This window comes from Symphalangus syndactylus, chromosome 1 (genome assembly GCF_028878055.3).
Source record: "Symphalangus syndactylus isolate Jambi chromosome 1, NHGRI_mSymSyn1-v2.1_pri, whole genome shotgun sequence".
Taxonomy (NCBI): domain Eukaryota; kingdom Metazoa; phylum Chordata; class Mammalia; order Primates; family Hylobatidae; genus Symphalangus; species Symphalangus syndactylus.
In genome coordinates, this window is record NC_072423.2 from 79,692,719 (window position 1) to 79,717,228 (window position 24,510).

At 46.2% G+C, this 24,510-nt stretch overlaps 1 protein-coding gene across 5 annotated transcripts in view; it reads left to right on the top strand.

The window, feature by feature from the left end:
- The window catches only part of LDLRAD4 (low density lipoprotein receptor class A domain containing 4), a 445,676-nt gene that overhangs the window by 206,586 nt on the left and 214,580 nt on the right, over positions 1-24,510 (top strand). For all 5 annotated transcript variants that reach the window (XM_055239490.2, XM_055239474.2, XM_055239499.2 and 2 more), the window contains exon 4: positions 16,262-16,402. In XM_055239490.2, the coding sequence (XP_055095465.1) occupies positions 16,262-16,402 (141 nt within the window). The remainder of the gene's footprint in view (positions 1-16,261; positions 16,403-24,510) is intronic.

Below are 24,510 nucleotides of genomic sequence, written 5' to 3' on the forward strand. Positions count from 1 at the left end.
GTCTAGCCTAAATAAGCCTTAGTCATTGCCACTTGCAAATAAAAAGAGATATTCCTGCAAATATATGCCTGTTAAAAACCAGTAAGGCCAGGTGCAGTTGCTCATGCCTGTAATCCTAGCACTTTGGGAGGTGAAGGTGGGAGGATCACTTGAGGCCAGGAGTTCAAGACCAGCCTAGGCAATATATTGAGACCCCATCTCTACCCAAGAAAAAAAAAAAAAAAAAAAAAGGCCAAGTGTGATGGCCTGTGCCTGTAGTCCCAGCTACTCAGAAGGCTGAGGCGGGAGGATGGCTTGAGCCCAGGTGTTGGAGGCTGCAGTGAGCCATGATCGCATCACTGCACTCCAGCCTGGGTGACAGAGTGAGACTCTGTCTCAAAAAACAAAACAAAACCAACACCATCACCAAATTTAAAACTATACTTTCTGCTTTCTGTTTATCTCTCTGCATATCTCCAGCAACAGATCTGTTTTTTCCTCTTCTATCTCAGCAAGCCTTGCTCCAGCCTTCATAGTGCAAAGAGCACGTTAGCATGGTTAGGCACAGCTGCCTAGGAACCACAGGTCCAATCTCCTGTGTCATGTGCTGTGCCAGGCTGTGGGCTGTAGCTGCTTGCCGCTCAACCTTGGTGACATGCTCTCCAGCAAGCAGAGGCTGAAAGCTGGTGTCAGGAAGGAGTGTGGCACTGTAGCTGGTAGCAACTCCCTGGGGGGTCTAGCAGGCTCCGGGTTAATGCTGGCAGTCCTCTCAAGCTGGGCACAACTTAGCCTGCATTGAGCCTGGGTGAGTGAATGCCTGCCACACCACTGGTGTCCAGAAGCCTTTACTGTATTTCCTTAATATTGGTGTAATCATGATGAGCCACTGCTTCTAGAAAACTCTGAACATTTTTGGCCTTTAGGGGAACAAGTTTCTAATTTTAAGACTAAAGAAGGCCGGGCATGGTGGCTTGGCCGGGCGCGGTGGCTCATGCCTGTAATCCCAGCACTTTGGGAGGCTGAGGAGGGCAGATCACCTGAGTTTGGGAGTTTGAGACCAGCCTGGCCAACATGGAGAAACTCTGTCTCTACTAAAAATACAAAAATTAGCCAGGCATGGTGGTGGACTCCTGTAATCCCAGCTACTCAGGAAGCTGAGGCAAGAGAATCTCTTGAACCCGGGAGGCAGAGGTTGCAGTAAACCAAGATTGCACCATTGCACTCCAACCTGGGTGACAGAGCGAGACTCTGTCTCAAAAAAAAAAAAAAAAAAAAAAGACTAAAGAAGAACTCCATTTGCTACATTTCTCATTGAGCTGTGTATTGAGCATCTTCCAGTACTGTACCTGGGAGGGCTAAGTCCACGAGGTGCTCATGCTCACTCACCCTCCATTTGCACTTCTAGCTGCTGACCTCTGGAGTGAATTTTTCTGCAGAAATCCTTGGCTGCTCCCCATGTGTGCACCTGAAGAGTTATAGAAAACCCTGTTCACGTTTCTTTCACACATGTCCTTTATGTCATGGGCAACCTGTGTTCACTGACATTTTATGATTTCTTTGTATCACGTGTGTATAATTTTCACTGTACAAGAAACTTATATACGTAGAACATCTTCCAGTGTTAGGCCTGGTGCGATGGCTCATGCCTGTAATCCTAGCACTTTGGGAGACCAAGGCAAGTGGATCACCTGAGGTCAGGAGTTTGAGACCAGCCTGACCAATATGATGAAACCCTGTCTCTACTAAAAATACAAAAATCAGCCAGGCGTGGTGGCATGTGCCTGTAATCCTAGCTACTCAGGAGGCTGAGACAGGAGAATCGCTTGAACCTGGGAGGTGGAGGTTGCAATGAGCCAAGATCGCACCATTGCACTCCAGCCTGGGCGATAAGAGTGAAACTCCGTCTCAAAAAAAAAAAAAAAAAAAAAAAAAAAGAAGAAAAAGAAAAAAACTTCCAGTGTTTTATTGGCTCCTGATTTGGACACTTAGTGGAGAGAGGCAGAAATACTGGTTTGTGTGATTTATACAGCTTTAATATTTAATGGCTTTACACAGATGAATGGGCCCTCTGGTTCAAGATGAAGCCAGAGGAGCAAAGCGTGTGCCGATTCTTGTCCATCTTCCTCTTTAGCTTGTGTGTCTGTGTGGACGTCTGTGGCAGGAGCACAGACATCAGGTACAAGTGAAAGAAACAAAACTCAGCCCCAAAGTGCGCTGACTTCTCTCTTCCCCTCCCCCTGGCGCGTTTGAGTCCATTTAAGTTGACGCAACTATTAGCCACCTACTGTGCTGGCCCCTGGGGATGCAAAGATAATGACGTGGGTGAGCAAAGAGACAAGCAATGACAGCAAGGTGATTAGCACTGTGTTGGGGGATGCGCGGGTTGCCATGGGAACATGGAAGCGGTGGTACTCAGTTCCTGGATGGGGATGGGAATACTGGGGAAGGCTTCACAGTCTTGGCGGAGGGTTTTTCTGTTTTTGTTTTTTTGCTAAAAGATCTGTAGGCATTTGTCACACAAGGGAATGAGGAGCAAGTCATTCTAGGCAGGAGGAACTGTGTACATGAAGGTGCAGTGATGGGAAGCCATGGTATGCCTGAGAGGCATGTTGGCCTCCAGGGGGGATGTGTAGGATTTAGGAAAGACTCAGGCAGATGCTCAGGACCACATGGCGAAGGCCATGTATGCCTCGTTAACACGGACTATGTCCTGGAAGTGATGGAATCTACGGAAAGATTTGAGGCCGAGGAGTGACATGACATTTATCATCCAGAAATAACAGTTTGCTTAATAGAATAAACTTTCATTCATTCAGCAAATATTTTTGAGGCTGTATTACATGCCAGACACTGTTCTGGGACCCAGGGAAATAACAAATAAACAATACTGTGAACATTCCTTGCATTCAGGAGAACTTACATTCTAACCATTGAAGGCAGTAAATAAAATAAAAGTTAATTATATGATTTATTGATTTATTTGTTTTTGCTTCATTTAAAGGTGGTAAGCGTTGTAAGAAAAAATAAGGCAAGGAACATAGTCCTGGACCTGGGTGTGGAGAAGGCCCCATTTATCAATAGGTAGCTTCGTTATACTTAAATATAAAGAAAACTTGCTTTCATTTATATTTTTATGAATTTATTTTCAGTGTGCATTTAGGGACTAAGCTTCTGGGTTACATTTGTCTCATTTATGCCAATTATTCTTGCTGTTTTATGCACTTTTCCACAGAGATAGTATTGAGAAAACCTGGATTGGCTGTGGAGCAGAATTAAAGCTCAGCTGTCAGCCTACTGGGGCACTTCCTCCCTCCAGGAAGGTGGAGGAATATGACACATCGGGGCTCCAGATGAGAGCTGTGTTCAGAGGAGGAAGTGGTTATTCCAGGTAGATGTGGCCATCCCTTCTCTCTTTAATGATGACAGAATGGGACAGAGCAGAGCTGGCCTCAGCAGGAGCGTTCCAGGCTGGAGTGAGGACCAGCGTGAGTTTTCCATGCTGGGGTTGGCGGCCCAGGGAGGCAGCTGCGTTGTTCTCATCCTGTGCTTCCCAAGCTCGAGGCTCTGACACCATCCTGCTGTTCATCTGGCTGACTTGGGTCCAGCGATGGCATCAGTGAATGAGTCCGTGGGGCGGGGCCTGGGTAGTGTTTGAGGTTTGTCTGTTTGGGGAAGGGGTGGGGACAGAAGGGAGGCTGGGGTGAGGGGTGAGGGTGATTCACACCTGTGAGAGGGAGGCTGCAATTCCCCGAGGGCAGGACGGTGGACCGCAGTGACCCTGTGGGAAGAGATCTGGGGACGGATAGCCCATGGCGGCAGGGTGCGCAGAGCTCCTGGGTGCTGAGCCATCAGGCCACACCGCACAGATGAAACCGGCTCTCAACAGGACATGCCCTCGGGGAAGAACTGAACAGAAAGACAGATTCATTAATTTTGGAAGGTAGGGGATTTTATCAGCCAGTGTTCCATTGAGTTTGATGGGTTTTAAGCCCCTGCTCCTGTTTGTTGATCACGTTATTTTGAAGTCCCCCGAGTCTACTAGAAATACTCTCTTTTTGGTTATTGGGGAGATAGACAAAGGAATTTAGGAAATCCTTAACTGGCACATAGTACTATAAAGAAGTTCTTTATGAAAGGCCTGAAATGGGCATGTTCAGTCAAAAAATATTTTGTCTTTGCAGAGCCTGGAATTCTGGCCTGGCATAGGTTGTCAGAAATAGGTAGTTTTTCCTAATAAAGCCGTAACTTTCAGGGCAGGTGAGAGGTTCCCATCTCTCTGCCCAGTAGCGGGGCTGGTTCTAGGTCAGCCTGGAGCTCAGCCTCCTGCTGAGAACCCAACAGCCCCACCCGTGCCTCCTCCTACTGCAGCCTGGCGTACAGGGGAGTGCACGCAATGGCTTGCCACCCACTTTGATCCCACCCTCGAGTGTGATCAGTTACAGGAGCCAAAAGCCATTCTTTTTTTTTTTTTTTTGAGACGGAGTCTCGCTCTGTCACCCAGGCTGGAGTGCAGTGGCGCGACCTCGGCTCACTGCAAGCTCTGCCTCCTGGGTTCACGCCATTCTCCTGCCTCAGCCTCTCCGAGTAGCTGGGACTACAGGCGCCTGTCACCACGCCCGGCTAATTTTTTGTATTTTTATTAGAGACGGGGTTTCACCGTGGTCTCGATCTCCTGACCTCGTGATCCGCCCGCCTCGGCCTCCCAAAGTGCTGGGATTACAAGCGTGAGCCACCGCGCCCGGCCAAAGCCATTCTTTTAAGTACCAAGTCTCCATCTGGGAATGAAGAGACAGTTTAGTTCACCAGCAGACCTTCCTTGTTTGGGGCCTGGGACATTCTCCTGCAGTAGAGCATCCTGCCATCCATAAAAGAGGTATGAAGATGCCATCACAAAATTCTGGCGTGGGTTGGTTGAAGAATACAGGGAACATGGGTGTTTATGTAGCCCACGCCGTTTCAGGTCAGTGAGGTTTGAGATCTCTGAAGGAAGGCCGGGTGCAGTGGCTCACGCCTGTAATCCTAGCACTTTGGGAGGCTGAGGCAGGTCGATCACGAAGTTAGCAGATTGAGACCATCCTGGCCAACATGGTGAAACCAGTCTCTACTAAAATACAAAAAAAAAAATGAGCCAGGCGTGGTGGTGCACACCTGTAGTCCCAGCTACTTGGGAGGCTGAGACAGGGGAATCACTTGAACCCAGGAGGCGGAGATTGCAGTGAGCCGAGATTGCGCCACTGCACTCCATCCTGGCAACAGAGCAAGACTCCGTCTCAATAAATAAACAAACAAATAAATAAATAAAAGAAAAGAAAAAAGATCTCAGAAGGAAGACGTTTTCAAATTTCATAAAGTTGGGAAGGATTCTAGGCAGATGCCATGAGAAGCTCAAGGCAAGAAAGTCAGGCAGTTTTTACCCAAGTGGGAAAAAAATAGCAAGCTGTGACCCACCTGAGGGCAAGGCTGGGGGCAGCTGGGCAGCCATACCTGGGCTGGTGGAGTCTTGACTTATCCCTGGCTCTGAGCTGGTCACACATATTAAGAAATAAGACAGGTGGAGAACTCAGCACTCACACCCAGTTCTCAGGGTGCCGGAGGCTGGAAGGGAAGGAGCTGGCTGTTTCCTGAATCAACAGTCCAGGGCTTCAGCCAGACAATGGATTTTCTCTCCAAAACACACAGTGTTGTGCTGAGAGAGAACATTGTGATTTAGGAGCACAGCCAGATGACTGGGTAGGGACAGATGGAAAAAGCCTAGCTATTTATGACCTTGAGGACAGGAGAGAACGATTCCATAATTGAAGACCACAGGTAACTAAAAAAACCATGTGGCCAATAACTTTAACTAACTCTGCCTTTAAAAATCTTTCACAATTTGCTAATAACATATTATTTCCTTCTTTTATCTCCTTCCTGCCTCATTTTCCATGTATTTATTTCTAGTAAGGATATTTACTCAGCTAGAGAAAATTTTCTTCACCCAAAGGGACACCCATAGTTAACTGTGGTTCCTATAAGAACCTCTCCACAGCCTTTTACATCTATTCATTGATCTCTTTAATAATATTGATTGATTGCTTACAGTAATAATACTGATTGATTGCTGGCCATGTACCACACTCTGGGGACTCATTAGTAAGACCAGACAGACATAAATCCGTGCCCTCATGTAGTTTATGCTCTAATGGAGAAAAGAAGACAAGAAACATTATGTGTATATTTGACTATCATGTTAGATGGAAATATGAGTAGGAGAGAAGAGTGAAGCAGGAAAGGAGGTAGGAGGAGCCGGGAGTCTGGGAGGTGAGATGGGGAGTGGAGTGAGGAAGGCCACGGCGATGGTGACGTTTGCACGAAGGCTTGATGAAAGTGAAGGAGTTGGCTGAGCAGGGGTCTCAGGAAAGCTCTGGGCAGAGGAGCAGCAGGTATGGATGAGCTCTGTGTGCAGGGAGCAGCGAGGAGGCCAGGCACCCAGAGCCAACCTCGGGAGGGCGAGGGGAGGCTGGAGAGCTGGTGGGGGCCACATCAGGGAGGGTCATGTCAAGTTCATTATAAGGACTTGGGGTTTCACTCTGAGTAAAATGAAAGCTGTTGGAGAGACCTGATCTGACTTCCATCTCGGCAGGAACATCCTGACTGCTCTCTTGTGAGTAAACCATGGTGGAAGGACAGGGGAGGAGCTGGGAGATCACCATGGGGAGGGGAGATTGTACCTTGGAGGAGGGTGACTGTAGTGAGGTGGTGGGAAAGGGTCCATTTCCAGTGTGTTTTGGAGGTGGAGCCAACAGAGTGTGTGGATGGGTTGGGATGTAAGAGAAAGGAAGGGGTTATGGATGACTGCAGTGGCATCTCTATCCCCAGTGCAGTTTCTGAGATAGGGAAGGCTACTGGGGGAGTGACTTTGGGTGTGAAGATGAGGTATTTGGCCTTGGACATAGTAAGCTGAGATGTCTATTATACATTCCACAAGGAGATGTTGAACAAGTGACTGGAGGAGTCTGGGGTCTAGGGCAAGGTGGAAAGGTCAGGGATAAATGTGGGAGTTGTTAGTGTGAGACAGTGACTGCTAGAGATGGCAAAGGAATGGTGGAATGGAGCCAAGGGTGAACTGGGGCACTCCAAGGTTAAGAGGTCAGGGAGTGGAGGAGGAGCTGGGAGGTGTGGAGAGGAGTGTAGTGCTGCGTGCGTCAGGACATGGGAAGGATGCAGTTCCTTGTGGGAGGGAGCAGAGGTATCAACTGGGGTCTGGTGAGATGAGGCCGAGTTAACCACATGGGGGTCTCTGGGGACCTGGCCAGGTGGTGTTGGTGCAGTGTTGGGGCCCAAAGCCTGATTCAGATTTGTTTAGGGGAGAATCAGAAATTAGACACAGTGAGTACAGAAAAGTTGTTTGCAGCATTAAACTGTGGGAGCAGAGAAATGGGCCATGGGGCCCAGAGCATCTTTTTATAAGACCAGAAGTTAGAGCATGTTGGCTTCTTGTGGGAATGGCCCTGTGGAGCTGTTGTTGATATAATCAGTGTGTGTCAAAATGTCCAGAATTCAGGAATCCATTTTTAAAGTTACCTGTCATTTGAATATTCATTGGAATAATTCAGAGCAGGTGACAGAAGTACCAAAGAACTAATGTGGGATTTTATTCTTCAAAATCCCTGTCTTAAAAATTTATAGAATCACTGATCATAAGAATCGAAAGGACTTTTAGAACATAAGACTTTTAGATGTGAGAATGCAAAGAGGCTTTCAGGCCTTTCAGCCAGGGGATGCCCTTGTCCAGTGAACCCTCCAAGGGAAGCCTCCCCTGCGTGCAGACCCGAGCCAGTGCTCAGGGTTCCTGACCCAGCTCCCGCTTCTGCCGCAGATAGCGAGGCCCCACAGGGAGCACCGAAGTTGTTCAGAGGAAAAATGAAAAGCTGCTGGTTTAGTCCAGGCACCTCATTTTATCAGGAATATAGAGATGAGTTGCCTGAGGATACACAGAATATTGAGTGTAAGAGCTGGAGGGAGGCCGGGATCCTGGGTCCTGGGTCTCGGGGCGGTGGACTGTCCACTTCTCCCTTGCTGCCTGTGGCCATGCTCCTTGCCCAGGCAGTGACAGGCTCTTGGTGGGTGGATGCATGAATGAATGAGGGACTGACCAGAGGGAAAAAGCCTCCCGGCCCAGCCTTCGCCACACCTGAGGATAAATGCCACCAGGCACTCTTGTGCTTCCCATTTTGGGGCCCAGGTTTCTGTTGTCAACACCTGTGCATCTGCCTCTGTTGATCCTGCTGGGTGGATATGGTCCTCATCACCCACAGACCTCCAATACGCATGGAAAGCACATCTGTCAGTGGGCGACGTGGAGCTCCTGTTGGGCTTCATGATTGATGCTGCTTTCTCTGCAGAGCAAAATCACGAGAAGGTTACGCGAGGTTAGTCCTGATGAAGGTGTATTAAAAGCTCGGCACAGTTGAGTTTCCATCACATTCACTAAGTTTATTTAAACCCTGCAGATTGAGAGCCGTGAATGGGCCCCAGCAAGGCATACAAGGCTCTTCACAATGGGATGCCTTGGCCCCCAAAGTCTACCTACCACGTTGCAGACAGCGAGATCCTGGAACAAGCAAGTTAGGGCCCCCAGAGGTGCCTTTCTGTGTCTTGACCAGGGTGCTGGTTACTTGAGTGTTTTTCAGTCTGCATAGACTCATTGAGCTGGACTTTGTGACACACACAGACATGCATACATACACACATGATGTATTTCAATCAAATATTTTTTTTAAATGAAGTATATTTGTCTTTGAACTCAAAATCCTTTAATGCCTCTGGTCTCACACAAAGTAAAAGCCACAGGTTGTCCAGAGGCCCGCAGGCTCCCTAGGCCCTCCAGCCCCCTCGCTGACCTCACCTTCTCCGCTGCCCTCCAGGATGTGTCCGTGCTGAGCAGGACCCCTGCCACTCCACGCTGATGGAGGAGCTCAGTACACATTTCTCGAAAGGAAAGGAAATGTGTCTGAAATAGCATTGATCCTCATGAAGAAGGACTCATGTGTCAGGATTTCTGTTTAGATGATGCCGTAGGGAATTAGGTACTTTATTAGTGCCTTTAAAATTATGAATTTTAATGGCTTTAGAGTTCTATAGACATTTGGTTTTCAGAGATTTTCCCTGTTAAAATAGGATTTTTATTGTCCCTGATTATAAAATCATATGTAAAATCCACAAGAAACTTGAAAGTTATCAAAGTGACCCCAGCATCCCCAGAGAAAGCCACTGTTGATATATGGGTGACATCGTTTCAAACTCTTCTCCCATGTGCATTGCACTTATTGATATTTCTGTTCTTCCAAGAGTTTGAAAGGGGGTTCTTACCTACTTTCGGTACTATTCTATGTAAGAAGTAAGGAAGAATGCCTCCTCGCATCTTACAGACAGAAAACCACAAAAGCAAATTAATTCATTCATTGGTTATAAACATAGACGAGAATTACTGTTATCCACCGTTTCAAGCCCTGAACGACTTTTATGACTTTAAAATGCCGGGTGGTGTTTTGATGGGAAGTTGGGTGATTTGTTCAAGCTGCTCTAAAGGGTAATTGTAGGTCTGCAAGTCCAAAGCCTGAGAGTACTTTGGACTTTTAAGAGCACGTTGTTGCATGTTTCACTTATGGTTCTCATAGAATTTGAGACCCATTAAAATAATCTTTTCAGCACCATAATGGGAGCGATAAGCCATATCATAAAATGGATTGAGTTTTTAAACATTTTTTATTACTCTCTTTGATGGGAGGCTCTTCTCTGGTAATCTTATTACTTGGGCAAATTTCCTTTTATCATGTCATATTCATCTTTCTGAAGGACAACTATGGTTTCAGCAGCACCACTTAAGATACGACTTTTATTAAATGCTTTGGGGGTAACTTAATTCATTACACAGAATATAAACCTTCAAATTAAATTCCGCTTTGTTCCAAGTTTATGAGTGGGAGCGTCAGCCCTTCTTTGAGTGAGGTCAGAGCGTCACCGGTGAGGCCAGTGCCTTTACGCCGAGTTCGGCTGAGCGTGGAGCTGGCCTGTGACACCAGGTGAGGCACGAGCACTGCTGCATTCTCCTCCCTCAGGTTCCCAGAGGGATTCACGTTGATAACACGCCAGTGCAGTGTCGCAGCTTACTCAACATGTGCACCTTGCAGTGCAGGTTTCCCCAGGGGAGTGAGTGCGTGCATCATCCCCACGGCATTCCCATGCTGTCAATTCCCATGCTGTCAAAAGCTGACGTTTAAGAAGAATCGCCCTAAGGATGGACTTTTCATTTCTGAAAACTCTCAAAGCTTTATCTTCATAATTAGCTAAAGCACTACTTTCTGGATGCTATATTTTGGCAACTTTGTGGAAACCACTTTATGGGATCGAATATTTCAACCTCCCTGAAGGCTGATGTAGGAAATTACAAGATGGGGAGTCCTCTTCCCTTTTTGACACAATTGGTGTCTAGGATAGCCTCCTCCTTGCTGAGCAGCACCCTTTAATAAAAAGAGTGACAGATCCTGTTAAGTTCTAGAAGCAGGAGAATGGCTGTTTCTGGTTGATTGGAATGCCTACCCAAGGGCCGGTGAGGTCCCATGACCATGCCTTTGGTTTCCTCTTGGCTGTGGTGGCTTGTTTGGTTGGAATTCGGTTTAGAGATGAGTTCTTTTTAGTCAGTTTTCCTCTCCTCTTTCCTCTGCATTTCCTGATTTATGTTTTGTGTTTTACTCATTATTTTCCATCTTCACTGAATTTTACTTTTATTTATTTATTTAAGAGACAGGGTCTGGCTCTGTTGCCCAGGCTGGAGTGCAGTGGCGCAATCTCGGCTCACTGCAGCCTCGAACTCCTAGGCTCAAGCCATCCTCTCACCTCAGCCTCCCAAGTAGCTGAGACTATAGGCACATGCCACCAAGCTCAGCTAATTTTTAAATTTTTTTGTAGAGATGGGGTCTCACCATGTTGACCAAGCTGGTCTTGAACTCCTGGCCTCAAGCTATCCTCCTGTCTGGGTTGCCCAAAATTCTGGGATTGCAGGTGTGAACCACTATGCCCAGCCTGAATTTTCCTTTTATTATAGGATATCTTACACCTTGCAGGGGAATGGGCAGTGAGTATATAAATTAATAAAAAATTGTTGTCACCTCTGTACTAGGAAATGTAAACTTACATTGTTTATGGTAATTTATGCTAATCTTAGAACCCATTAATTCTTGGCTTACGTGTCACTGGCAGCTAGATTTGACCTCTTTGCTATTTACAATGTAAGTACGTGGAAAAGGCACCCGTACAGAGAGCAGGTTCTAGACTTTAATGTCAGAAATGATGGAGCCAGAATCACTCTCCATTTTCAGGTTTGTGAATGATAGAAGTGTGAACTAAATGAGTCAGTGTTGCTATATGAATTTTAACAGAAATAACTAATGTAGACTACTTTGCCAATTCACAAAAAAGGCTGATTTTACAGCTGAGATGTAATGCTGTATATAGGTCCTTATTTTGTGACTGAGATCGTATCTGTGAAAACTAAGGCTTTAAAGGAGTGTAGGGGAAATTGAAAACAACTTTTTGTTGCCTGTTAACTAGTAGAATGTTGACTCTACCAAGCAGATTAAATTTAGTCTCTGTGAGGCTTGATTTGTCCTGCTTAAGACTGAGCATTTATCATTGAATCCTGACGGAGTTTAGGTTTACATTATTCAAATTTGTTAAGCTACTGGTCCTTAAAAATTTTTTTAACATAGCCTTTTTGTATGTAAGTTTGGAATTCACAGAAAACCTTAAGATATTCCATTTTCACCCTAGTTTTAGGGCTCCTAAAATTCCCCGTTTTTTCAAAGGTTACAAAATATTAGGACATTCCCTTTCTCTGAATCATTCTTTTCCTTTCTCCTCTCGCACGTGGTATAACCCAACTGGCTGATGTTAGTTTGTACACAACTAGAATGACCTTCAGGACAAAAAAGGGTTTCCTCTCAATCCGATGGAAATCTCGGGTTTTATGTTCCACTACAGGTAATTTGTTCTCCAGCTTCAGGTAAGTCAGGGATTATCCCTGGCCTGCTTCCTCACCTGGGAGGTGAGGGTGGATCAGTGTGTCTAGGTCCCTCTCAGCATTAAGATTTGATGACTCTTGGATAACTCCACAACACAGAAAACCCCATCAGAAGCTTTATGTAGAAATGCAGAGAAGCTGAATACCCTAAATGTGGAGAAGATTGTATTATTACCAGAAGGGTGTACAGCGATTCTAAAGTCTGTTGTTGATTCTGGAAGTTGTTTCTCGTAAGTTTTTTTTTTTTTTTTAATAAGAAATCAAATAGGAAATTTTGGCAAAGAGGAATGCCACTTTCTTCACTTAGAAGGTCCTGACTTTTTTTAAGGAGTGATTTAAATCTTATAGGTTATAATACGTCTATAGCTCCTGGAGGAGACACTGGCTCCTGAGCAGCTCATTCTGTATTCCAGTCCAGTATTATTATACATCTGAGGTCGCCATGAATTTGTCACCAAAATATTTCTAATGTTTAACAATCCATGATTTCCCTCAACTTCTAGCTTGGCAGAAATACTCAACAAGTTCCACAAAGAATAGACAACATATTTTTAAAAATTTTCCGTTGTCTTTCTCTGACTTGAGTTTTACTTCATGGAGGACCCTCTCTGGTTCTAGTCTGTCAAAGTGCAGTTTAGGGGTCAAAACTACATTGGTTCCAAAGTTTCCCAAATAGCCCATTGACAGAACAGAGCTCTAGCGACTGGGCCCTATAGTCAGCAATTATCCAAATACCTCCTTATTTTAAGAGATTGTATTTTAGTTTTCTTCTTTGTAAATTAGCAAATACCAAATAAACATTCCAATAAAATACCATTAACTAAAGAGGAGGCTTGCTGTAAGTGAGCTACCTCTTTCTCAGTAGACAGTGGTTCTCCATCTGCGCTGCCCATTGGAGCCATGCCAGAGGGCGCCAGAAACCCACGCTGTCTGACTGCACCTCAGGCCAGTGAGAGCAGGACCTGGCTGGGATTCTGACCCCAGCAGTCCTGAAAGATGTCCAGGTGATCCCAATATGCAGTAAGATGAGGGCCTTTCTCATAGGGTTATCAGTTTGTTTGAAATATCACAATAATCTCGTGATTAGAGGACCTGAATGCACTGGGCTTTTGGGTGGCACAGTGTGCTGGGGACAGCCTGTCCGGAGTTGGGATGGAGGTGGAAGCCTGCCTCTGTCAACACCAGTTTTGTTAACTTGGACAGATATTTACTGTGCTCTGCAGTTCTCATTCCAGCTTTAGCATTAATTCTTAGCACTTAATCACACTACAGCAATTTTCTAGTATTTTCTATATCACATCAAGAAGCCAATAAATTAAAATTCTCAATCTGGTCATTCTGATTCCAGTGGCCATGTGATGGAAAGACCTTACTCTGATATTGGGCTAATGACTCACTGCTGAGATTTAGATTTTATAAATTTGATTTTTTTTATTTTTTATTTTTTAGAGACTTGGTCTTGCCCTCTCACCTGGGCTTGGGAGCAGTAGCATGATCATAGCTCACTGCAGCCTTGAAGTTCTGGGCACAAGCGATCCTCTTGCCTTAGCTTCCTGAGTAGCTGGGAGTACAGGAGTGTGCCACTGCACTTGGCTAATTTTTAAACTTTTTTGTAGAGACAGGGTCTCGCTTTGTTGCCCAGGCTGCTCTAGAACTCCTGGACTCAAATGATCCTCCTGCCTCTGCCTCCCAAGTGTGGAGAGTACAGGTATGAGTCACTGTACCCAGCTGAATTTGAAATTTAATAGGTTGATGTTATTTCCGTTATCTAAGAAGTAAGAGCCAAGCACATTAGTAGCACAAGCCTTGTTAGTGTTTCCTGAGTAAGGTTGAGCCTACTTAAGACAACAAGCGATTTGGGGAACTTTGTTAGGCATGGGGCCATGCCCATTACAAGTGAGTCTCTCACATTCCTCAAAGTGGATTTGGAAACTGAGGCAGTGCTGTGAGATGAAGCAAAATGGAATAAAATGGGAAGAATAATATCTGCTGTAATTATTTCACAGGGTTCTTATGAGGCTCAGATCAAATTATTCATTTATTCAACAAATGTGTGATTCACCGAGTGCCTATCACAGGCTGGGTGCACTCTAGAATATGAAGGAGATAAAGAAGGGAAATGTTTGGCCTTGGAAGGAGCGGCAAATTAGTCACTGCTCACATTTTTAAAATAGTTCATATCATAAGCTCTTTGAAGAGGGCTAGCTCATTCACTTCCGAGTTTCCACGTCTCAGTACCTAGCACAGAACATAGAAGCGGCTAATATATTGGTTATATGAACAAATGAATGAGTCACAGAATTCATTTCCTTGCAAGCATGTCGTATCTCCCCCCAACAAGTTAAAATGAGTAAAGCGTGGATGTGGTTTCATTTCTTGGGTAGTTTAATGTTCCACACCAACTTGATTATGGTAGTCTAACCTCAGATGCTTTCAAACCACAGCGATGGTGAACTTTTTAGTTAAGAGTTTGATTCAATTCAGATTAGTATTCCTTTTTCCCAATCACCATTTTAGCAACACAGGGAGTACCTGTTTTTGGTTAATGTGCTTTTCATGTTTGGTATAAATCCATAGTCCAATATTTCTTTTGGAAAGGAAGATAAATTTTTCCCTTGACATCCTTTTTTTCCATTAAGTTAAAAAAGTGTTACTTCGTAAATGTGATTTCAAACAGCTGGGTTTTAATCTTTCCACCTTATGGAAAGAGAGCGTTTGGCTCCAGCAGCACCCCCACCACGTGGCCCGGCCTCACTCTGCACACAGATTTTCTAACCTGGATGGCGCTGCTAGCGAGGTGCTCGTGGGTGTGCATTTGGGCTGTGTTCACATGTTATTCTAAACTAGGTCAGCAGCTCGGCTGGTTTCTTTTTCTATACTCTTTTAGGAGAATGTGAACAAATGGAGGATTATAATACCCTTTTTATGCAGGTTCACAAAAATACTTTGAGGACTCTTAAGTTGTGTTTCTTTACAACAGGTAAAGGTTATTATCTTGCGGGCCACAGTTCGCCGCTGAGAGGCAGGCTGGGCTGGGGTAGCCCCACACATGGTTAGCATCGCTGGAAGAGGCCTTGGTGTGCCGATGACCAGCCTTTTATTTGAATGATGGAAAATTCGAATTGAAAGGACCTTGGACTTGATCCAGGCCTGCCACCCTTATTCCAGACAGACAGAACCAAGGCCCGGAAAAAGGAAGAGGCTGTGACAGTCAGCAGCAGTGAGGAACCCGGGACTCCTCCCGAGACTCTGTCTTCCCGCTGTCTACTGAGTGGGCCGTGCCGTGTGAATCCTGCCAGCTTCTGTGGTCTCCTAGGGCCAAGCCCACACTCAGAATGCAGGATGACAGTCACTGTAAGATGTCATGGACCTTTCTGTGCTCAAGTGTGTATATAATTTTGTAACTTCCTTTATTCTTCATTGCTTAAATGGATAGTAATGTGTTAAGTGTGCAAATTTATTTTAAAGTCCTACAAAACTGAATTCCGTTTTCAAATATTGATTCGTACAGATTTTAGGGAGCCTGTGTTCAGTGTGGCCCATAGGGATTTGGATATGGGACCTGCCCTATTTTTATAGTTCACCAACATGGCCCTTTAGCAGAAAGCACACATGATTTTCCCATGTTTTACATTGTAAATTCACTGCTACCCATGCCTGGTATTATGCCTGATTTTTCTTAGGCATGAGATGAATGAACGTCAGAGTGGTGAAATATGTTGTCCAGATTCTTACCACAACAGTGGCAAGTGGGAAATCAAATGTCTGAGTGTCCTTTTGTTAAGCCAGCGCTCCTGAGTTCTGACGGCCCCTGCCACGGCTGGCTGCACGGGCTCCCCCATTCTCGGAGGTGTGGAGAACTGCCAAGGATGTTTTCAAACCGAATAATAGAGCCCCACAGCTATGACTTTTGCAGAGCAGGTCGTGGAAAGAAAGAGAGCACCTGTGCTACTGTGTGGGCAGTGCCGTAGGGTGAGGCGTGCATGGCAGGCCTCGGCGCCCCTGTGGAGTGCAGGAGGGCACCATCCTGTGTGTTTCATACAAGGAAGGTCCTTACCCAGATGGCCCTTCTCTGAGTTTAGTGTCCTGGGCTCTCCAGATAGTCTGAGCTCCCAAACAATCATGGCATGCAAATGGGGGAAAGAAAAACCAACGACAGTCACAGCTTAAGAGCACCAAGCTTGCATTGACTGCTCCATGCTTTATATTGTACTTTTTCAGAGTGCAAATTCACCTGCACCAGCGGTAAATGCTTGTATCTTGGTTCGCTGGTCTGTAACCAACAGAACGACTGTGGGGACAACAGTGACGAAGAGAACTGTCTCCTGGTGACCGAGCACCCGCCTCCGGGCATCTTCAACTGTAAGTCTCTCCTCTCACCTGGGTGGCACTGTCTGATGTGGTTCTGAAATGGTTAGGAGGTGGGGTCACTGGGACATGGGAAGGAGGTTGTTTTCTGGTTAAGGAAAGAGATTTGCATTTTCACAAAGGAAATGTTTTCTTCTTTTAGGATAGAGGGACAGCATGTTTAAAAGTCGGAAATTTGTTCTGTTCTCTAAAGTGGTCAGCGGAGCTGTGTTTTGAAATAGGCTTTTGCCATTTATCTGAGCAATGCCTGGATTCCAGGAAATCATGTATTGATTTAGTATTCTTCATACCAACGTTATTACTTCAGAAGTAATTTTAAATAAGCAAAGAAAGATATGTGGAAGGTCCGTAATTAATCATGCAACTGAAATATGAAAGTAGAAAATTTACATGGGATCCTTAAAGGTTCTGATCATGTGTTTTTCTATTAGACACTGGATGGAAACAGCTTGAGTGAGGTTTTGACATGTGTGAATCCCCAAGGCTGAGGCTTTGAGCATTTCTTGAATTTGAAGAAGTGGAGTCAGAGTTTGAAGTTCGTTGGTTTTTGATCTCATGGTTTTTGTGACAAGGGAAGAGAAAGAAGGCAGCTTTGAAAGCCCGCTGAACTTCTCTTAGGAAAAGTGGCTTACTGTTTTCTGTGTTTCTCTGGGCTAAGTGAAGGGGGTTGAGGGTGAAGATCTTTTTGCAGTTGCACACCTTGGGAAGAGCGTTGGCCGGGCCAACCCTCCTCACACAGCCTTCTTACTGAGATCATTTTATGATGCATTCAGCTTCTCTCCCCAGTTTTACTGACATTATTTTGAGGAGTTATATTTGAGACAGATTTTAAAATTTTTGTTATGGAAATTAGACTACATAAATACCAGTGCTGCAAATGTGAAAATGGGAGGGGATTTAAAAAAAGAAACTATTTTCTGTATTCCTACTATATTTTTATATGGGGGGCAAGTTACGTATGTCCCCAATATAAAAATGACTGTGCTCTAGCAAATTTTAAGCCTGCTATTTATGCTTGCTAAATTCGAGAGTCTTATAGTACAAATAGTTTTTCTCAAGTTTTTCTATTGTATTTCCATTTGCATTTTCTCCTACCGAGCGCTCTTTGAGTCCCATCTCTATACTTTGCAAAGACAGTTCTTGGAAGTTCGGGCTGGGCGCGTGCTTGCCTGGCATTGGGTCCGTGTTTTGTGCGGTAGTCTCTGTGTAATACAGCTTGCCTCTCACCTGGAGTCATCTGGACTGCAGGCCCCTGCTCCCCCCAGGCCCAGGATGGCCCGGAGGCACTCGCTCTGGGTGTCCTACTTAGTGCATGGAACCAGGGCTGAGTGCAGGAAGAGGGAGGAAGGCTGCAGGTCAGGACGAGGAACTGGGAGCTGGGTGAGCACCTCCCTGAGGACGAGTAGGCAGCAGGCCAGAGGGCCGGGAGCCCTGAGGAACCCTGCTTGTTGGCCTTTCCACATGGATGGAACAATGTTGTTTTCGTCTCCTGAGCCTCAGTGCCCTTATCTGCACAATGGGGACATAAGAATGGTTATTGGAGCATCACACAGGACAGTCCACAGACAGCACTTAGAGCAGCATAGTCCAGGCGCTAAGTACTCAAGATTACCTCAACCCAGGCTGGGGGTCTTAGAAGGAGGTGAGTAAAAGCAGCATCTTACTCTGTTTTCTCTGGACTTGACTAACAGCAGACACACCATGGTAAGCTGTGTGGAGAATATCAGGACCTTGTGTGCTGCCTTGACTGGGTTCAGAGTTCTGGAGCCCTGGCCTCTGCTCTGGGGCGCTCCACAGGCTTCTTCTGGTCTGCGGGCTCCTCCTTTACTTCAGGGCCCTTTTGCCAAGGGCTTCCCTGTCTTCAACCCTCCTTCCTACCCTTCCCTCCTCCCTCGCTCCCTTTCTTGTCAGTATTCTTTCTGGTTTTTAAGGCCTATCTCCAGATCACTTTTCCACTCATTTTTAAAACGCGAGCACTTTAATTCTGCCTAGAAGCCGAGGGAGCAGTTACATCCATCAGTGGCCCAACTTTGTCCTAACAGAGGAGTCTTACGATCCTGTTGGCAAACTCTTGGCCCCCTACTGTTCAGATATGACTAGAACTTTTGTCTTTGTAGCTAAAATGGGATATTATTTACAATCTACTCTCTTCTAAGAAGACTGGAGAGCCAGGAGACGGAATGACAAAGGGCAGGACCGTGGCTGTGGCTTCAGATTGATCTGGGTTCAAGGTTCGGCCTAGGGGAGTGACAACTCCTTTCAGCTCGGTTTCTCTCCCTGTGGAACAGGCACACTTCCTGCCGTGTAAGCATCTAAAGGAAAGAATGTCCATGGAAAACGCAGTCTACGTCACCGTGTTGCAGTTGCCATCTCCACTCCCCACGTGGCCCTTCCTGGGGAGTGCGCTGCTATGACTTTGTATGGTCCATCTGTAATGTCAGAGCCATTCCGTACACGGAGCAGGAATTCACAGGTGTCCACAAGTGCACTTGGCCAGCGATCCTAGATGATTCTCCCTATTCTGTCCCCTGGGAGAGGCTGCGACCTGGCCTGTGGCTGCCCCCCACGTACCCCTCAGGTTCTCTGCAGGCGGCCGAGGGAGCTGGCAGAGTGGTCATGGGGGGACGCTCACGGCCCGGGTTGCCTCTGGATTGTTCTGTGTGGCTGGGAACTCCAGGGCAGATGGTGGTTTCTCTGTCCTCTGCTGCAGCTCACCTCTGCCAGGTGTGTGGCTTCCCAGAGGAGGAGGCCGGAGGGTGGTCTCATATTGAATGGCTATGTATTCTCTTCCCCGTATTCTGTTGGGCAGCGAACAGGGATATTTCACTTCCTGTTAATAGCTGTGAACGAGCCTTAGAGCCTCGGATGTTAGTGGATGACACTTTTTATCGGATCCTTCACCAGCCCGTTTCCTACAGCAGACGGACAGCCTGCCTTTCATGGTGTGCTGCTCTGATGGTAAGGTCCCCTTCCTCTCCACTTGGACGGAATCGGAGTATCCCACGAACTCTTGTCTATGAAGTGCCACGCTTCAGAAAGGCGGTGCCTCATTCTTCTTCCTGCTTAGGAGGAGGATTGGCTTGTGTGATCTATGTTACCTTGTTCCCACCTGGAGGATATACTCAGTGTTCCAGATCTGAGGGCACTGAGGCTGAAGCGAGGTGAGACCTTCTGGATTTCCAGATGAGCTAGAATCAGTTTAGTTTCCTGTCCATGCCGTTAGCTTTGAGTATGCTCCATGGCTCATATGTCTTGGCCATATCTCCCATTTGATATTTGCTAAATTTCAGCATGAATTAAGGTTAACAAGAAAATGTTACTGTTATTTGTAAAGCCAGCAATACTAAGAATCACAGAAGCTCTGAAAGTTGCTGTAAGTAGATTTTCTCTTCAAACAAAAATGTGTTTGGAGCCCAGGCTGAGGCATAGTGGGTTTCATCTGCCTTTTGCCTCTCCTCACCGTGGTCAGGTTATCGTTGGACCAAGGCTGCTTTATTCTGCTGAGAGACCAAAGGGTTTTGCATGGACGTGGAGGTCTGGGCTGACATCCATTATCTCCTGGGGAATGAGTTTTCCTGGCTGCATCTTTCTGTGGAAGAGGAAATATGCTGTCAGCCTAAGTTGCCAGCTTTTGTCACATCTTTTCTCTGGCTGCTCTATCAAAATATTGTACCCCGAGCAGTAAACATACAAATTACACAAGCACAATTATTTGTTATTTACACAAATAAAATAATTATACAAATTATTCCTTATACAAACAAAATTATTTATGAAGTACCTTCTCTGGTCATTGTACTAGGCCTTGTGGAAACGAGGAATGAAGGAAAATATAGACCCTGCTATCAAGGTGCTGAGAGTGGGGAGGCGAATTCACACCTGCACAAAGATAACTAAAAATGGGCCCAGGGAGTGAGGGCCGAGCGGGTCCAGTCATTTGTGGTTCAGGGGATAGATTCATCCTAGTTGGATTAGTGGTCACAGTGGCTTCCTGGAGGAGGTGTGCTGGATGGCAAGAGGAGAGAACAGAGTGCCAGGGCCCAGAAGAGCATGAGCGTAGGTTGGCAATGAGGGTGGTGCTGTCTTGGGACAGAAGGCCATGGCTGGGGCCCGTGTGGGGCACGGCTGAGAAAGTGGGTTGGGCCTAGAGACACAGAAGCCAGCGTATAAGGCTCCACCTCCTGCCCTGGTCCTAGGACAGGCCACCTGCTGGCTGGCCGGCTGCGGGGAGCCTGAGGCTGGCATCCCGCTTGGTGGACCTGCCACCTCACCGTTCCTGCCCAGCCAAGCACGTCCTGTGGTGCTGTGTTTCCAAAGCCCCTTGGCCACATCTTAGTGGGGGACAGCAGCGTTCCTTTGACTGTCCAGAAGCGATAATTGAGTGGTCTGTGCAGCCTGGCAAGTGCCACGCCCTCCAAAAGCCTTGGCGAGCACAGACCCCCAAAGCCAGCACTGCTGAGGGATTCTCTCCACTGGACCTTAAGAGTAAGGTCAGCGTCGACAAGAAGCCACAACTTTCCCTTCGAGCTTCAGTGGAATTTCCACTTAACCGAGAGAATCTGATTCGGGGAAAGCAGGGAGAGGAGCAGCTCCCCCTGCTACTGGAGGGTTGGGGGGAAGCTGCTTCTCTCTATATAGAGACCTCATCAAACTGACCCCAAATCAAATGCACTGGAGCTGATAAAGTGCACCCAGTTATGCCAGGATTATGACTTTAGACTTTTTCAGGAGGCAACTTTTTCCTCCTGTTGCCATTTAGGGTAATAATAACCAAATAAAATAAAATCCAACTTATTAAAATCTGAGCTGATTATCTTACTTTCGAAACCAGCTTTTCCCACCTTCTTCATTTTTTCTCCTAAAGAGACTGGCATCCTACTTGTCACCTGTAGGCACTAAGCTATGACTGCCCTCCTTCCCACCTTAAGCCAGCAACTTCCCCCCTCCCAAGCATTTTGTTTATTGAGGACTTGGGGATCAGGCTTATAACCACATAACCACATAGGTAACCTGTGCATAACCAGGGCTCGCAAATGCCAGACGCTTCTATTTTTTCCCTATAATTATTGCAGTAAACCTTAACCATAATTCTCTATATTAGAGAATAGTCACCAAATGTACTTTTTGAGTTCATATTTCTCCAGTTGTCTTATAAATGTGTGTTTTAGTTTGTTCTGTTTATCATTTGTTTGCACCAGGATCCAAAGAAGCCCCAGGCATCGTAGATCGCTTTGCTGCTGAAGGATCTCTGTTTCTGTAGGTTCTCCCTCCATATCTATTTCCTCTCACTCCGTCTTCCTGTCGTCGTCTCCTCCTCCTCCTCCTCCTCCCCCTTCTCCTCCCTTTTGTGACTTTGGGTGGTGGGGTCTGGCATGCTTGTTCTGCAGTTTCTGTACTCTGGATTTTGCTGGCTGCTTTCCTGTGGAGTCACTGAATGTGCTTCTCTGTCCCACACCATTCCTGCCACGTGGTAGGTAATGCAGAGGTCTGGGGAGACTCAGGTGTGAATGCTGTGTGTGTGAAACTACTGCCTCGGTACAGCTCTTCCATCAGGAGCACATTGTGTCTGCTTGTCTCTTGTGTGATACTGTCAGGCATTTGGGGTTGCAAAACAGTCACAACCAAATTCTGTCCTTTTTTCTCAAGTAATTAGTGGGGATACATCTATAAAGAGAAATTCCCCATCAACGATTTGATTACCCTGAAGTGTATATCATATAGGATCTAGTAACTTAAGGATGAGGGTGCCCTGTCACTCTGCATGGGTGACCACTGAGATTTCCTCTGTGTGTTATGATGAACTGATGAATTGAAATATGTTTGATGCATACACTTAACATTTTTAGGAACCCCCTCTGCTACACTTGGATAGCCAACTCCCAGGTCGCATCTGGAATTTGGGGATTGTCAATGACCTGTTTAACTCCGGGTTAAACTCCAGGTGTGCAGGGGCTAAGCCCTCTCCCCTTCCCTTCCTTATGATCTTTCTTAACATTTTCTTTTCTCTAGCTTGCTTTATTGTAAGAATGCAGCATATCATACATATGACATACAAAATGTGTGTTAATCGACTTCTAATGTTATAGGTAAAGCTTTCAGTCAACAGTAGGCTATTAGTGGTTAAGTTTTCGGGGAGTTGAAAGTTATAAACAAATTTTCCACCGCACGGAGATCAGAGCCCCAACCCCCAAATTGTTCAAAGGTCAGCTGCACATAGTGAACACTCAGAGTGTTGACTGGAGACCGTTGATCCTTTCTCTGCTGCCTCCCAGCATTCTGTGAGCATGGCTGCCAGGTGAACAGTGCCCATGAGGTCTCTGTGGTAGCCTTGGCGCCTGCCACGGTGCCTGGCTCATGTAGCATATGCTACATGCCCTGTAAATATTTGCTGAGTGTAGGGATGAATATTATTATTTTAGAAAACTCAAGCCTGACCAGAGGATGAAAAAGGCTTGCTTGCATGGCCTAGTACCTTGTAAGTGGAAGCAAGGATTGAAAATATCCACGTGATGCTGGCAGCCTGCATGAGAAGACAAAGGAAGAGACTACATAAGGTTGGTGCCCACAAACTGCCTGTCCTTCCCATGTGTGTTTAGACTGCCATAAACACCCAAACCAACCAAAGTAGAAGCCTACTCTGGTAAGCATTTATTCTGGGACCAACAGTGTGATAGGCTTTTACTGTGCATGTGACCAATCAGGGCTTCCCAGTGCTGCAGCCCCAGAGGGACAGACCTTTGGCCTCTAAATATCCATCTGCTGTGTAGGAAGGACCAGTCGTGCCAAGCACAGAGGAAATGTGGAGTGCTTCTGGCCGGCCCTAAAGACGTGTAAGTGTGTGAGCAGGTGTGAGTCTGTGTGTGTATGCATGAGATAGTATGCCAGAGTGTGTGGGACTGTGTGTGGTATGTGTGCACAAGTATGTGTGAGAATGTGTAGTGTGTGTGTGCACAAGTGTGTGGGTGTCAGTGTGAGTCTGGTATGTGCATGCATGTGACTCCGTGTGGTGTGTGCATGCATGCGTGGGTGTGCCATGGGGGGAGTGTGTATACAGGTGTATGAATGTGTCCATGTGTGTGAGGGTCTGTGGTGCATTTGTGCATGAGTGTGCACGTGCGTATGAGTCTTATCTGTGTACATGTCTGTGTGTGTGTATGTGTGAGGGTCTATGGTACATGTATACATGAGTGTGTGCATGTGTGTGAGAGAGGGTCTGATGCATTTGTGCATGAGTGTGTGTGCATGTGTGTGCATGTATGTGTGTAGGTGAGGGTGTGTGGTGCATGTGTGTGTGAGAATGTATGTAGGTGCAGGTGCATGTATGTGTGTGAGTGTGTGCATGTGTGGGTGTGTGTGTGTGAGGTTGAGTGGTGCATATGTGCATTAGTGTGTGTGTCTGTGTGAGGGTGAGGCTGTGTGGTGCATGTGTGCATGAGTGTGTCACCTGGAGTCACCACCACTCACTGCCTGTGGCTTTAGGCAAGTTGTTCAGCCTCTGTGTACCTCGATTTTTCTCATTTATAAAATGAGGATAATATTGGTATCTCTTTCAAAGGGTTATTCTGAGGATTTACTGAAATAGTGCAGGACAGGCAATTAGAGTAATACCTGGCCCACAGTACATGCTCAGTAAGCATCATCTATTGGAGGGTCCACTGCTTCCTGGGGACGGGAATTAGGTAGAAAGGGAGCTGCTGTTTGCCGAGTGCTCACTGTTTACACGCATCATCTCATTTATCTCTCAAAAGCACCCTAGAAAGGTCATAAGAATGCAACGCTCAGGGCGGTGAGGTGATTTACTCAGAGTCACACAGCCAAGGTGTGCCGCTGTTGGGGTGTTGAACTCAGGCCATGGTTTTGTCTTTGGAGGTGCTATTTTCCCCTCCCGTGGTATTTTTCCAGTAAGATAGGGATTTACTCATCAGTTCTTAAAAGGCTTGAAGGGCTTGGGTGGTGGGGATCAAACCAACCATCTTCTTTTCAGGAGGGCCACAGAGGATGATTGTTTTCAATTGATACGCAGATGGCGATTCTTGGTTTCACGCTGGATTTTCAAACGGATCATGAAAAATTAACCTAAGAGCCCCTGTGTGTCAGGGATC